The sequence below is a fragment of the Lynx rufus genome, unplaced genomic scaffold, assembly GCF_022079265.1.
Source record: "Lynx rufus isolate CCGP_SWC_20201006 ecotype Redwood Valley unplaced genomic scaffold, mLynRuf1.p SCAF_25, whole genome shotgun sequence".
Lineage (NCBI taxonomy): Eukaryota > Metazoa > Chordata > Mammalia > Carnivora > Felidae > Lynx > Lynx rufus.
The window spans coordinates 2,965,457-2,981,880 of record NW_025814840.1 but is presented as its reverse complement, the minus strand read 5'-3'; the positions used below and the strand labels follow the sequence as shown (position 1 = coordinate 2,981,880).

Below are 16,424 nucleotides of genomic sequence, written 5' to 3'. Positions count from 1 at the left end.
AGCTCAGGTAACAGGTCTGGTTTGGGCTTTGTCACCTTCCAGGTATGGCACCTGGGGAGACCAACTCCGCCTCTCTGTGCCTCTCTGGTTTTCTGGTCTAGGAAGGAGGTGAAATTGTAGTGAAATGGTATGTGGTGATTAATATCATCTCTAGGACTTCATGGAGCTCCTGTGAAAATGAAATAATAATATGTCTATGGAGGGCTTGGTTAGTAGATGGTAAATAAATGTTAGTGGCTATTATTAAGAGATGCTGTTTACAGATAGAGTAACAGTATGACTCCTGATTTAGAAGAACTTGCTGATCATGTAGGAATGATGCATATATGATATGTAGGGACACTTCTTTATAGTTTATGAGAAGGCATTAGATACATCAATTGCAAAAACTGAGCACTGCAAACACTCGAAAAATTGCTTCCAGGGATGTCTCTCTCTTCTCTGTCTCTGTCTCTGTCTCTGTCTCTCTCTCTCTCCGTGTGTCTCTCTCTCACACACACACAACACACACACTAAAACAAAAACAGACAGAGGAATGTGGTTTGCTGGGATTCCATGAAGGGGATGAACTTATAAATGAGGCTTGGACAGCTCATGATCACAAACGAGCACGTGCTATTTTGTTGCCTTCAGATACTTTAACACCTAACATTTCCTGAATGAGGCCAGAGAACAGCATGCACAATCCTTTGTGTTTTGTGGAGATACGTGTATACATCTGAAACCAGAACTCCAACTCAGTGTTCTACACGGTTTTTCTGGAAGTCCATATGTTCCTTAAGTTCCTTCACTTGAAAACTCAGGTTTTGTCCTGCAAACAGTTTCTTACTGTACCTACTCCAAATCTTTTAGATTTTCCATTTGTGTTCTCCCAAAACACTGCACACAATTCTATTATGATATACTTCACAGTGCATTGAGTATCTCTGTCATTGTTAGATGAAGAGACTGTCTCAGTTTTGATGCCCTAGTGTCTTTCCTAGAGTCGATATGCAATAAAATGCTAGCTAAGGGGTGCCTGGGTGGCTCAGTTGGGTAAGAGACCGACTTCGGCTCAGGTCATGATCTCACAATTTGTGGGTTTGAGCCCCACGTCGGGCTCTGTGCTGACAGCTCAGGTCCTGGAGCCTACTTCGGATTCTGTGTCTCCCTCTCTCTCTCCCCCTCTACTGCTCATGCTCTGTGTCTCTCTGTCTCTCAATAATAAATAAATGTTAAAGAAAAAAAATTAAATAAAATGTTGACTAAATAAGTGAATCTGAATGTGTGGACTGCAGGAAAAGTGCATCGATGGTACGCAGTGAGAGGAACACACCATGGGAGGGAAATTGGGGCCGAAAATGACCAAACTGTCAAAAAATAATCAAAATTTGTTTCTTACAAAATATAGCTCCTTATGGAAATATAAACAAGAGTGGGGCAATTTAAATTTCAAAAAGGAAGAGGTAGAATATTCATCAGGAAGATGGAGAAGTCTGATATATAGACAATCAGAAAAAGAATCCTTGAGAAAAACCAAGCTGCAAGAAAGGCAGATCAATAGTGCCACTTGCTGAAATGCTAGAAAATGATAGGATCTGTCCAAGAAAGTAGTCATTGGAGGCTTTAGAGGGTACAGTTTTACTAGAGTTGTGAGAAGAAGCTAATTGCGGAGCTTAAGGGAATTGGGGCGGAAGTGGTGGTAGCAGGCATAGAGACGCCAAAGGAAAAGACCCAACGAACAGAACCATTCTGTCACGAGCTGTGTGAGTCGCCGATGACTGGGAGCCCGGCAAGACTATGATGACATTTTTGCTCAATCTCAGTTTCCATTGGGGATATATAAAATGAGTTCTGCCTTTTCACACCATTAGGAGATGAATATTCTATTTTTCAGTGGGTTCAACATTTTCAGGTGGTTAGAACCACAGAGGGAAGCATGCACCTGGCCAGGTACCGTGAATTTTGTCAGCATCGTTTGAACACTGAATTAGACCCTTCACTTCTTTTCCCATCTAGACTGGACAAACAGGGTGTCTGAAGTATCCATACTTAGCTAATCCAAGTTATATTGGAAATAACATGTGTGTGTGTGTGTGCGCGCACGCGTGTGTGTGTGTGTGTGAGAGAGAAAGAGAGTGAGAGAGAGAGAGAGAGAGAGAGAGAGAGAGAGAAAGGCACAGAGATTGAGAGACAGAGAGAGAGACAGAGAGATAGAGAGAGAGAGAGAGCGTGCACGTAGGCAAGCAGAAAGAGAATCTTCTAAGTACAACAATTGGTCTTCTGTTTGTCAGAGGTTTTTTCCTGGCTCTTCAGCTCTCTGGCCATCCAGAATACATACACAGATGGACTTCAAGTGAGCCGATTACTAGAATACACAAAAGCTACAGAAGTAATCCTTCTAGACACAAGGTCAGAGCTCAGAGAAGGCACTGAGTTTGTATTTCTGAACTTGTTGACTAGAAAACTGTTGCTGAAACAAACAACCTAAAAAGGTGTGTATTTCCAAATGTTTAAAACTAGTTCCATGGGGGGCGTGTTTAAAAGGACCCACATGATCACTCATCTTCAGAAAAGAGGAGACAAGAAATGCAGTGTGGGTACAACATCAAGAAAGGACACAGCTGAGCTTTCATCTCATAATGCAAAAAGTCTCTGTAAGAGGAAGAAATTAAAGGGGTGACCGGAAAGAGATGTTCACAACATGTTCAGGCAAAAACTTGCATCACAATATATGCTCTAATGGTTTCATTTTTGTCTAAAGTGACATCTGTGTGCTATGTGTGTAGTTGTGTGCGTATGAGTGTGTGCGCATGGGTGTACAAATATATTTGCTCAATTTCTCTCTATGAACGACATCATATTTAGGGGCACCTGGATGGCTCAATCGGTTGAGCGCTGACTTTGGCTCAGGTCATGACCTCAGGGTTCATGGGGTCGAGCCCCACATTGGGCTCTGTGCTGACGACTCAGAGCCTGGAGCCTGCTTCGGATTCTGTGTCTCCTTCTCTCTCTGACCCTCCCCCACTCATGCTTTGTTTCTCTCTGTCTTTCAAAAATAAATTAACATTACAAAAAAATTAAAAAAAAGAAATCATATTTAAGTGAAGGATAACGTTTCAGACCACCCAGTTCACTGAAAATTACTTAGAGTCTTCAATAATCACCTTGAGTTTAATTTGATTATAACTGAAAGAGACAAGGGAAACTGTTGCCTTGTACCACTTCCAGAAAGATAAGGTTGTCAAGAAGAGATAACGGGCATTCCACTTAGCAACAGCAAACTCAAAGGACACAGGAGTTTGGAAACGTTTACAGCATGATCCTGGGGAGATGATGAGAGTCCCATGAATAGACAGCAGAGGAACTCATGAGGTAGACAGAGTGCTATAGCATTGCCCTACATGACAGTCTAGAAAAGTCTGGGAATACGAACCATTAAAACCATGTTACTCCTGTCGCAGAGCCGTGAAGTTTATTTAACCACCTCTCCTCAAGGCACCCCAAGGGGGGATGCATCCTGCTTGGAAACCCAAGGGTTTCAGCTCAGCTCACTAGATAGTTAGAATCGCCTTATAATTCCATTATCAGCAATGTCATTGGTGGCCCATTCTCTTCTCAGGTTAATTAGCATAAGCCAGGGTCACACTGCTTCATGACCTCTGGATGCACCGATAAAAAAGAAGTTTCCAGGCTCTAGCATCAGACGTCAGACAGTTACAGTCTTCGTTGAGTGACGGTCTACCCTTCGCTGACCTTGCATGGATTACCTAACAGCAAGCATGAAAATGAAGCTGGAAATGTTCCTCAAACTTCACCTACAGTTTCAGGGGAATCAGTCAGCTCTCCAGGGAGAGAATGCAGTCAGTAACACTTTTCAGGAGAAAGTGTCCTTTAACAAAGTCTTCAAGGTATCTGGTAAATTTGGGGGGACATAAAAAAACACACATACAACCACAGGGACACAAAGTACTTTATAAACAGATATGTACGTTTATAAAAATAGAAGTATAATTATTTCTAAGTGATGAGAAGTAACCATGGCAATAAAGGTAAACAGTTTATTGGCCATGAGCCATATACCAGGTGCTATGCTACACTTCAAAACGGAGTTTCAAGAGTTATTGCCACTTATAAGGGAACGGGTCCAGCTCGTGACGGGCTTTTAAACAGGGCCCCTTCATGTAGTTGCTCTGCTTGTGCTACACAGTGGTCCCCCTCACTCACACACACGTGTGAATCAGTGTAATAGCTCAAGGTCAGCACAGCGGATGCTTGGCCTCCAGGCGAATGGTTGCACAGCCAGGGGGAACGAACCCTTTCTTTAATAAAGTCCAGCCAGCTTTCACAGTGTGATCACACTTAGAGAACCTCTCTCTCCTCTCCCACAGACAGACACACACACACACACACACACACACACACACCCCTTCTAAAACTCATCACAGCCGGGGGAACACTTTTTTTAATAAAGTCCAGCTGACTTTCACAGTGTGATCACACTTAGAGAATCTCCCTCTCCTCTCCTCTCCTCCCCTCCCCTCCCCTCCCCTCCCCTCCACTCCCCTCCTCTCTCCTCTCCTCTCCTCCCCTCCCCTCCCCTCCCCTCCTCTCTCCTCTCCTCCCCTCCCCTCCCCTCTCTTCTCTTCCCCTCCCCTCCCCTCCCCTCCCCTCCCCCAGACACACACACACACACACACACACACACACACACCCCTTCTAAAACTCATCACAGCCGGGGGAACACTTTTTTTAATAAAGTCCAGCTGACTTTCACAGTGTGATCACACTTAGAGAATCTCCCTCTCCTCTCCTCCCCTCCCCTCCCCTCCCCTCCCCTCCTCTCTCCTCTCCCCTCCTCCCCTCCCCTCCCCTCTCTTCTCTTCTCCTCCCCTCCCCTCCCACAGACACACACACACACACACCCCTTCTAAAACTCATCACAGCCGGGGGAACACTTTCTTTAATAAAGTCCAGCTGACTTTCACAGTGTGATCACACTTAGAGAATCTCCCTCCCCTCCACTCCCCTCCTCTCTCCTCTCCTCTCCTCCCCTCCCCTCCCCTCCCCTCCCCTCCCACAGACACACACACACACACACACACACACACACACACACACCCCTTCTAAAACTCATCACAGCCGGGGGAACACTTTCTTTAATAAAGTCCAGCTGACTTTCACAGTGTGATCACACTTAGAGAATCTCCCTCTCCTCTCCTCCCCTCCCCTCCCCTCCCCTCCCCTCCCCTCTCTTCACTTCCCCTCCCCTCCCCTCCCCTCCCCTCCCCTCCCACAGACACACACACACACACACACACACACACACACACACACACACCCCTTCTAAAACTCATCACAGCCGGGGGAACACTTTCTTTAATAAAGTCCAGCTGGCTTTCACAGTGTGATCGCACTTAGAGAATCTCCCTCCCCTCCCCTCCCCTCCCCTCCCCTCCTCTCCTCTCCTCCCCTCCCCTCTCCTCCCCTCTCATCTCTTCTCTTCTCCTACCCTCCCCTCCCCTCCTCTCCCACAGACACACACACACACACACACACACACACACACACACACACACACACACACCCCTTCTAAAACTCATCACAGCCAAGGGGAACGCTTTCTTTAATAAAGTCCAGCTGGTTTTCACAGTGTGATCACACTTAGAGAATCTCCCTCACCCCTCCCCTCCCCTCCCCTCCCCTCCCCTCCCCTCCCCTCCCCTCCTCCTTTCCTCTCCCCTCCCCTCCGTTCTCCTCCCCTCCCCTCCTCTCCCACAGACACACACACACACACACACACACACACACACACACACACCCCTTCTAAAACTCCTCTAACACTTTGGTTCAGACTTAGCCATGATGTTACAGTATATAGTTTTTTTTTTTAATTGTTTTCCTATCTGATTATGGCAATAGTACATATTTAATATGAACAATTTGAAAATGCAGAGGAAATAATAAAACATAAACCATATTCACTACCCATATGTCATTTTCCCGTTCTGGCTCTCTCTCTTTCCCTTTCGTGATTCCTTCATGAACTCGAAAGAAATCAAAACAAAACAAACCAAGCCTGTGCACAAGTTGCCTTATTGATGTCCCTGTGTGTTAGAACGGGAGACATCGTTCGTGTATCTGTTTCCCCACAGTGCACACCGGTTACCAGATGGCCCTGCTTCCTCTGCTCCCCGGTGGTTCCTCCACCCCAGCACCCCCACAGTCACTGGGGATCAGGGCACACGTTCCCAGTCAAATAAATTGGTCCCTACTGGTAATGAATTACAACACAGCTAAACTAGCAATCCCAACACTGTCTTAAGGGTAGAAAGAGACCATCAACTAAAAATGGATCATGTTCTTTTATTTTCTATCAGTTAGCTAAAATCTTACTTTTAAAATTTAATATAATACAATCAATCCCACTCATGTTATTAATGCGTGCTTAGATGCAGTCATCAACCAAATGAAATATCCCTTATGGGACAGGCCATCTACAAATTTTATTACTGACCTTAAAAACTTCTCTTAGCCATTTGAAAGGAAAATATGAAAAGACTCAAAACTTTGCCAAAGTTTTCAACTAAAAAATTTGTTTTAAGTATTTTAAATAATAATTAGATAATATATTTTCCTTAAAAGCAGTTCCACACGTTTGGCTAATCCTAGAATACTTTATTTCAGGATAATTCCCTTATGTCTAAGTAAGGAAATATACAGAAAAGCATTGGAGACTGTTCTTAACTACAAGGCAGAAGAGTTCTATTATTTCATACAAGACAAATCTAGACATTTATCCTAATAGACTGTTATCCTAATAGCTTCGAAGTAGTTTACATTTTTTTTCTCCTTTATTTTTCTCTATCTGAAGCTCCGAGCCATGCATGCAGTCAGTCGCCAACTCTCACAATGGGCTAATCCAACCAGCAGATCATCAGCTGTGGCAAAGTTCTTTCCAGTTTTAATTTCTCACAGGCTGTCAGCATGTTTATGACCTCACCGCCTCCTTCCTTCCATCTGATCCTACATACCCCCATCCCCCCAGCATTTGGATTTAAAAAAAAATCGCTTCAAGAGATTCTCATGGCATATTCCAGTTTAGGGTTATTTCGTGCAATAGTCGCACACTGCCGAGTTCTGATTCATTCCTTCACAGCATGGGCTCACAATTTCATATAGATTTAAAAAAAAAAAAAAAACCAGCAACCGTAAGAACCATTTTCAGTCACACATAACTGAACAACTGGATAAAAGTGATTGCCAAGAGACCCTAATTGCGGAAGTTCAGAGAGAAGTAAAGACCTGGGTGGGGGGTTGCTCAGGTACCCCTGAATGTGGCAGGATCACGGGGGCTCCCTGGAGGAGGCCAGTTTGGAAGGGATGCTAGAATGTGCATAAGGTGAAGAGGTCTCCACAAAACACTACAGAGCATATGTCTCTGCCAAGGTCAAACCCCTGCAGCCTTGCTGACAATGAGTCAGTTACCTCAAGGGGGAGGGCTGAGCAGGTCTCTAGGGCTGCAGGGGGCCACCCCTCCACAGCCCGGCCGCACCCTGGCCCTGCCACGTGGCAGGTGTGGGGCTCCCTGCTCCAGACTGGAGACCACCTGGGCCAGCAGTTACCTGGTAATCTTATTTTGGAGGCTATGTGAGCACATTTAGAAAGAGCAAGAGCTATAATGAGCTTATTAAGGAAACCGATCTACGGCATTATGAGCTAAACATGGAGTCATTTCCTCTGATAACCTAAATTAACATTGCTTAAAAGTACAGGGCTTGCAAATGTCTAATGTCAGCAATGGTGGTGAACCCTCCCCTGCTCAGTGTGAAGGCCAAATACGAATAAAAATAGAAAGCCTTATGGTGCCAAGAACTATCAATACACTCATTTGTCATTTATTCCCAGGGCAAATTTAAAATACTTCCTTTTAATAGAAAGTCATGCTCTTCCATGGTTCATTCATATCTATCTATCTATCTATCTATCTATCTATCTATCTATCTATTGCTTCAAAGTAGCTGTTACATTATTTATTTATCTCAACATTTAAATTTTCTTTGAAATGGAGATTTACCATCGCAATAAATGGCAACAACAGAAACACTGGGTTCAGGCACACTTAAAGTAAACGGTGACCAATTAGCAAAACTTTTCAAGGAATCAGGCTATTGATTTACGAAAATAATTGTTCTTGAAAATTATTCTCCAAGTCTGAAAAGAGCCATATTTTTCTAACCATGAATGACTAAGAATGCCGTAATACACGTACAATTTGAATACTGTTTGAGATAAAGTCAAATCAGTTCATCTATCTTCAGATCATTCAGTTTAGCCAAGCAAAGCATAAAAATGCTAATAACGCCATGCTTTGCCGCTACTAAGTGTGGCCGCATAACAGAGCGGGGTTGGGGCGGGGGGGAGAGGCGGCTGGTGCCTGTGGACCCTGAATGCTAAACAATATCAAGCAAAAACAATGAAAAGGAAAAAGAAAACCAAACTCAGCTTCCTAGAGTGGAGGAATGTGTCCTTTTCTTCCATCTATTAAAGTATTATACATATCCTAATTTTCATTATGAGGTATCCAAACACAGATCTCCCCACTATTAAAATATCTGAGACACGCACATTTGAGGTTCTGCACATGGAACGTGTTAAATGGTCCCCTGAGGGACCTTGACGACCAACATCTCTTTCTAAAGTGACTGGCTGAGGGGCGCCTGGGTGGCGCAGTCGGTTAAGCGTCCGACCTCAGCCAGGTCACGATCTCCCGGTCCGTGAGTTCGAGCCCCGCGTCGGGCTCTGGGCTGATGGCTCGGAGCCTGGAGCCTGTTTCCGATTATGTGTCTCCCTCTCTCTCTGCCCCTCCCCCGTTCATGCTCTGTCTCTCTCTGTCCCAAAAATAAATAAAAACGTTGGAAAAAAAAAATTTAAAGTGACTGGCTGAGTATTAGGAAGGAACTCACAAACTCTAACGTCAAGTCTTTTACACTGTTTTCCTCTTTCCAAATTAAACAGCGGTGGATGAAATAATGCCATACCCCATGAAAGTGCTAACAGTAAAATCACTTAGAGCACCTACTTTTGACTCCTTCAGAGAGAGCTTTCCTCACAGGAAATTTTGGTACACTTTACAGTCTTAAATTTTATCGGAGACCATTAATTGTGTCAATTCAAGGGTTAGTAAATAGCATCTAATGTTGTTGTTTTCCACAGCAATTACACATTTGCTCAGGGATAATTAGTAAGTGGTCAAACCGAGGCCTCGCTCCGGATTTTCCACCACACTGCAATCCTTGTTAAGAAACGAAGTACATCGGATGCCACTTTTGCAGAACTATTTTAATTAAGGTAAATTATTGCAAACAGCTACTAACCTCTAACAACGAACTACACATTAGCATTGTTCATTTCTGTGCTGTGCTTCCTTTTCCACTTCATTACAGAAACGCTGGCTAACTCTCAAAGTCAGACTAAAAGCAGACTTACCATCATCGTACTGGCCGAAGCAGACTGCAGAGAGAGCTCCCAGGATGACCCCCGAAGCTAAGCATTTCCAGAGGTAAAACCGTTGTAACATCTTCTGTCAAATTCTGCTCAAGGCTGATCTGAAATCACAGGAAGGGGAAGGAAACAGGCGACACGTTCATTAGTCTATGATAGGATTTATACACACGACTGTGACAGTACAGAAAAGCCTCAATGACTTCATAGGTAATCACCGGCGCCACACCTTCCACTAACAAATGACACACCTGCTCAATGCCCAGCAACTCTTTACCCACATGAATTTACACACAAGTGATCTCTAAGGAAAGAAATATTTGCTGTTACTCTGTAAGCAAGGAAGTTGAGAAGTTAACATACTGATGACATCGCCCTTTTAAAAATGGAGACCCTATGAGTGAATCAACTATGAAGTTATTACATTTATCGTAGCCATAGCATAGGTCACTGATAGCGTGTACGTTGTTTCATGATGATTTCAGCTGGCAGACTAGTTGCTAGTATCCTACGTGAACATTTCATTGCGCATTTGTCTTATATAATTAAATAGAAAAACGCATTATTACAATTCTAATTGCTTCCTGGCAGAGCAATGGGGGACTGACTGTGCCAAGTAAGACAAGGGAACGCCATCCATTTCTACCACATCTGTCTTCCAAAGCATTTGGATGAATTTCATTTCAATCCCTTTGCTTTTCTTTGCAATCTCCAGGAAGTAAAGACACCAGGTGAAATATTAGTGGCCAGTGAGCACACCAAAAAAAAAAAAAATCTTATTGAAAGAATGATGTGCTAAGCTTCCGTGTAAATTGAAAAAAATCATTGATGCGGGCTTGTTCAAAGTGACCCTGGGTATAGATCAGGGAAGAACAGGGATAGGAACCCTGTCTCTCGTATTCAAAGGCGTTACATTCAGATGCCTATGGGGGACAAGAAGACCAAAGCAGAGAGCGAATTAGGCTAAAGGGACACTAGGGACGGTGAGGCTGTGATGAACTGGGAGTCTCAGGGTTTGCCTGCAGAGGTCAGCTGGTACAGTGTTGCCAGGCCTTCTGAGTTTCCAGAATATTGTAGAAATCCAAATTTCCATGAGGGATTGCCCAGTCGTCTAGATAATTGTTCAACCTTCATAACTAGGTGCTTCTGGCTGGCTACACCGTGCCCCAAGGGCCTTCAGTCGACCAGACCTGTCCAGGATTCTCTTCCGTAGATGACTAGTGGTAAGGTTCATCAGAATGTGCCAAGGAAATATTTTAATCCTGCCTTTACATGCAGTTTATTTCATCTATGTTTCTGTTTTATTTGTGTGTTATAGTTTATTTGCACAATAGCATATATAGATACACATAATTTACTTTAAACTTGTATGAAAAGTTCAAGCCCGTTTTTTTTCTTTTACTCATAGAATGCGTAGTGCTTAAATTTCAAAGGTCACTGCACTAGAACATGCGCATTTTATTTTTTTTATTTTTTTTTATTAAAATTTTTTTTTTCAACGTTTTTTATTTATTTTTGGGACAGAGAGAGACAGAGCATGAACGGGGGAGGGGCAGAGAGAGGGAGACACAGAATCGGAAACAGGCTCCAGGCTCCGAGCCATCAGCCCAGAGCCTGACGCGGGGCTCGAACTCATGGTCCGCGAGATCGTGACCTGGCTGAAGTCGGACGCTTAACCAACTGCGCCACCCAGGCGCCCCTAGAACATGCGCATTTTAGAAAGGAAGTTATTCTGTTTCCTTACCTAAAACAGACAGACAAAAAGAGGCACTTTCTTATTACCTGGCTCTCACACATTTTTCCCCCTTACTGGCAACAGACTCAGCCTCTACTTTTGTAAATGCCAGGCCTAGGGAGCCCCCAGGAGAGCCCGATACTAGATATCACAACAGTTCATGCTTACGACTGGCCAGCGCTAGCACACGAAAAAGCAGTGGGTTCTTCGTAAATGCAAGTTCTTAAACTCACGGATTACATGATTTTGAACAAATGAGGAAGCAGCTCTATCTTACTTGCCTCATCATTAACATGAAGACAAAATGATATCTACTTTGTATGTTTGTTTTGATGATTAAGTGAATGGCTATAGGATGTTTTTAAAGTGTTTATTTGTTCATTTTTGAAAGAGACAGCAAGCAGGGCGAGGGCAGACAGAGAGAGGTGGGGACAGAGGATCCGAAGCAGGCTCCAGGCTCCGAGCTGTCAGCACAGAGCCTGACGTGGGGCTCTAACCCATGAACTGTGAGACCATGACCTGAGCCGAAGTCAGACCCTCAACCGACTGAGCCACCCAGGCGCCCTGTGAACGGCTCAGTTCCTCCAACAGAGTGAGCTTAATCTGAGTAATTTTGACTCAGCCTCTATGGAGTCTTCCAAGTGCTTAAACATATTGTCTCAATCTGTCTTTAGCACAGCATCTAGGGTAGGTGTTAGATTATCTCCAGTCTTGGAGGAAAGGTCACATTCACTGGCTTAAGGTTACAGACTGGTGAGTGGCGGAAGAGGTGGGACAGGTGGTGAGTCTGAAAGGTCTGCTCATGGATTACAGAAAAGGACTAGACAATTCTATGCAGAACACATGGCCCGGAAGGTTTCACGGGATCTGGAGGCCTGTTCCCAAACCTGGATGTGGCCCCACTAAGATTTATTCAAATACTAGCTCTAATGGTTTTTTTCCCTAAGAAATGTGGTAACATTAAGAAACAGAAAACGGTACATAAAATTACAAAAAAATATATATATATATGTATATACAGACAGAAAATAAAGAATACTGATCCAAAAACAAAAAGCAAAAAGCAAAACACAAACAACAAAACTTAAAGAAAAAGCAATACTATCTTGCAAAATGACAAAGGGCAAAGCTGTGTTCCTTCAAGAATCTTTAAGCAATCAACTTGACTACCCTCTTACTGGCTTAGTTTTTTATGTGCTCACTAATATGCCATTCTCCTTTGCTTCTGAATTGTTTTAATATTTATTCATTTTTGAGAGAGACAGAGCCAGAGAGAGACAGAACACAAGTGGGGGAGGAGCAGAGGGAGAGGAAGACACAGAATCCCAAGCAGGCTCCAGGCTCTGAGCTGTCAGCACAGAGCCCGACACAGGGCTCCAACCTACCAACCATGAGATCACGACCTGAGCTGAAGTCAGAGGCTTGACTAACTCAGCCGCCCAGGTGCCCCTTATTTTTTCTTTTGCTTCTGACTCAAACTATTTGGTTTCATTTAACAACCTTCAAAATGAAAACCACCAGATGGCTCATAATGGTAAAATTATTGAAGTCACTGCATTATGCTATTATCCTCTAGAAGTAGAATTTCTGGATCTGCAATCCTGTATATTGTTATTAGAGAACTGTACATATACTTTTGAAAATATCACAGGGAAACCTTGTATAAAAATTCATTTACAATGGGCAGAGTACTTACTTCCTGCGGTAATGAGAATACTTGGGAGAGTATGTTGTTTCGAATAATGAAAAAGATAGGAACTTCTCTCATTTGTTTTTACTACTCAGTTTATATCTTCATCATTTCCAAGGCAGTTTTAATCATTCCAATGGGCTCAACACTGACTGCAACCTGAAAGAATGGTATGACTCATCATGTCATCCTGATACCCTAAAACAGAGTGCACGTATTGACTTAATAAGAAAATCCTGGTTTCTAAAGGAAGCTATCATGAGAAGATACCTCCTAGAAAGAGGCTATGTTTCTACACACAAGAGAGTAAGGGCCCCATGGTTAATAACCTTAGTGTGCCGGTCAGCCAGCAGGCTCTTCTGTCATTGAGGAAGTTGGAACAGCTCAAACATTTTCATCAAAATAACATCTTCATTGCTAGTTGTACAGGCTGTAGAATTGCAGGCGAAATTCTTATAGGAGATGGAGCCCCAAATCTTGTTAAATGACAGGTGAGTGAAACACATCCCAGACAAGACCTCCAATGTGGCGTCGGACTTCTGTGATAAGTCCCATATCAAACTCTGCCATGTTCTCTGGGTGCAAATCTTTCCTCCAAATCTCCTTGGCCAGTAATGTTGTTCTCTAGCAATCTAGAACATGCCCTATTCTAAAAAGGAATGGAGCTGACCTATAAATAAATTCACTGTACTTGTCTTTCAGGAGATACATTGGTTGGTAAGGTCCACACTTGGGGACACCTAATAAAGACATGTGTTCCCTATAGTGATTTGGAAATAGCATGCTATTGTCAGATATACTGGGGAAAATGGAAGCTTTCCAATTAGGTTATAATTTTACATGTAAGTGGCTGAGTTTCATGAAATTTACAATATGTTTCCCAAAGGCTTAAGAATATTTTACCACAATTATTCAACATATAATATATCCATTTTGACTTTCATATCATTCAGATTCACAGCCACTTAAACCTCATATTTATTTCTCTGGCACCCAATGTTCTCAGAAATTCATTTATTCAACAAAAAGTTGTGCAGGATCTATGAGGTATCGCTCACTCTTAAAGGCAGCTAGAAAACAGCAATAAAGAAAGTCCACTCATATCTCTACTCTCATTTATCTTACACTCTAGGAACGTGAAGCTAGACCAAACAATAAACACAAACATGTTATACAACTTGCTAAAAGGTAACAAGAGACACGGAAATACCAGCTTGCAGTTCCGAAATTTTATGCGGTCACTAGACACTTAATTCTCCTTCAGAAAATGAAGTAACATTGTACGAAGCAACCGATAAGCTTCTGATACTAGAACAGAAGGAGAACTTTACGAGGACAGCACAGCTCTTCCCGTAGCCCCAACCGAAAGCATCCTCCACCGTATCTAGTGTCCTGAGGACGGACTGCTGTTCGTCCCTTGGAAGAAGAATAAAGGTCTTTCACCGCCTTTCTCTTTCAAGTATAAATCCAGACACTGTAAATACACAAAGCTCTGCCCTTTGGGTTTTATCCCTGCTCCCTGTGTCCAGGTTGGTCGTGGTGCCACACGGCAAGAGCAGCCAAGCTTGACATCACAGCAGTCTTCCTGCTGGTAAATTTTTGAAAACATCAACTATATACTTCTTTTTAAGTCTCTGTCCCTGACTGCTATCTGAAAAAAAAAAAAAACAAAAAAACACCAGAAGTTTTCCTTGATATATCGAAGTTTGGAGCATCCCGCCAATACTCCCATGAAGAATCCCACATTGATGCCGCGTCAGGAAGCTGGGGTCTCTCTCGGTGCAGTGGGGGCTGTGTGCGTGCACCCGTCCGTCCTTCACAGTCTGCTCACTGAGGCTGTGGAACTTCTATCCCTGACATTTAGATGGCACTATAAAACATAGCCTGTCATGGGTCCACATTCCTCGCAAGAAATATATCCTCTCCACTTCAGGAAAAAGAGCAAATTTCCTTTCAAAGCAACCTCAACTATCAAATTGGAAACACAAGGTTTTCCAGAGTCACTACATCCCTCCACACCAAATAGGAATTTCCTTAGCTGACTGGTTGGAAACCTTCCTTCCATCTCACCATGGCGGGAAACACCAAGAATGTTTGCATCGCTACAGAGAACACTTATCACCCCTAAGCATGACGTGATGAATCAGCCTTCATTTCTCTTTTTTCTTTGTAACATAAACTTAAAAAAACATAAACTTTTAAAGATTCTTTCATATTTTCCTTCTTTTTAGATCATGTTGTATGTTTTCTCTTATTACAAATTATGTATACATGTATATTAAATACCTATAATGTATTTGTTTATAGTTAACCTTATATTAAATATTTCCAGGGGCACCTGGGTGGCTCAGTCGGTTGAGCGGCCGACTTCGGCTCAGGTCATGATCTCGCGGTCCGTGAGTTCGAGCCCCGCGTCGGGCTCTGTGCTGACCGCTCGGAGCCTGGAGCCTGTTTCAGATTCTGTGTCTCCCTCTTTCTGACCCTCCCCCGTTCATGCTCTGTCTCTCTCTGTCTCAAAAATAAATAAACGTTAAAAAAAATTAAAAAAAAATATTTCCATACATTTTGTTTATAAAACATACCTATATAATACAGAAAATATAATTAAATATTTTGCATGTATATTATAGATATATTACATTTTATGTATTTATATATATTTATGTAAATTTACATTATAGTTTAAACATGATATCTATAGAAAGAGATACACTTATGTTTTATTTAAATTTATACTACAGGGGGCTCCTGGGTGGCTCAGTCGGTTAAGTGTCTGACTTCGGCTCAAGTCATGATTTCACAGTTCGTGAGTTGGAGCCCCGCGTCTGTGCCGACAACTTAGAGCCTGGAGCCTGCTTCGAATTCTGTGTCTCCCTCTCTCTCCGCTCCTCCCCCGCTCATGCTCTGTCTCTCTCTCTCACCTTCAAAAATAAATAAAACCATTAAATTTATACTACATATAGCTAGCTACCTAAACATTGATATTATCTTTCATTTATTATTATTTTTTTTAGTCAAAGGTTGAATTCTGTTTCAAGGAAAGAAATAGCCAGCCTGTAGCCAATTCTATGTAAAGGTAGGAAAACAACTTTGTTTTCACTGGGCATTATAATCTAAGCCAGCCCTTCAGCCTGGCCCAGACAGACCAGGCTTACCTGACCTTTGCTAGACTCTATAGGTTGTTGATACACCTCCATGTCTGAGTGCGCCTTGGCTCTCTATCTGCAAATGTACATTTATTTAGTATCAAGGTTCCTCAAAAAGCTAAAAATAAAGCTGCCCTACCATCCAGCAATTGCACTACTAGGTATTTATCCAAAGGACATAAAAATACTAATTTGAAGGGATACATGTACCCCAATGTTTACAGTAGCACTATTAACAATAGCCAAACTATGGAGAGAGCTCAAATGTGCATCATCTAACTGAAGACTGGCTAAAAAGGATATGGTATATTACTCAGCCATCAAAAAGGATCACGTCTTGCCATTTGCAACAGTGTGATTGGAGCTAGAG

The 16,424-nt window shown here is 42.8% G+C and overlaps 1 protein-coding gene across 17 annotated transcripts in view; it reads right to left on the bottom strand.

Moving 5' to 3' along the window:
- The window catches only part of PCDH15 (protocadherin related 15), a 789,181-nt gene extending 779,622 nt beyond the window's left edge, over positions 1-9,559 (bottom strand). For all 17 annotated transcript variants that reach the window (XM_047088664.1, XM_047088665.1, XM_047088662.1 and 14 more), the window contains exon 1: positions 9,469-9,559. In XM_047088664.1, coding sequence (XP_046944620.1) covers positions 9,469-9,559 — 91 coding nt within the window. The remainder of the gene's footprint in view (positions 1-9,468) is intronic.
- Between the last annotated feature and the right edge of the window lie 6,865 nt (positions 9,560-16,424).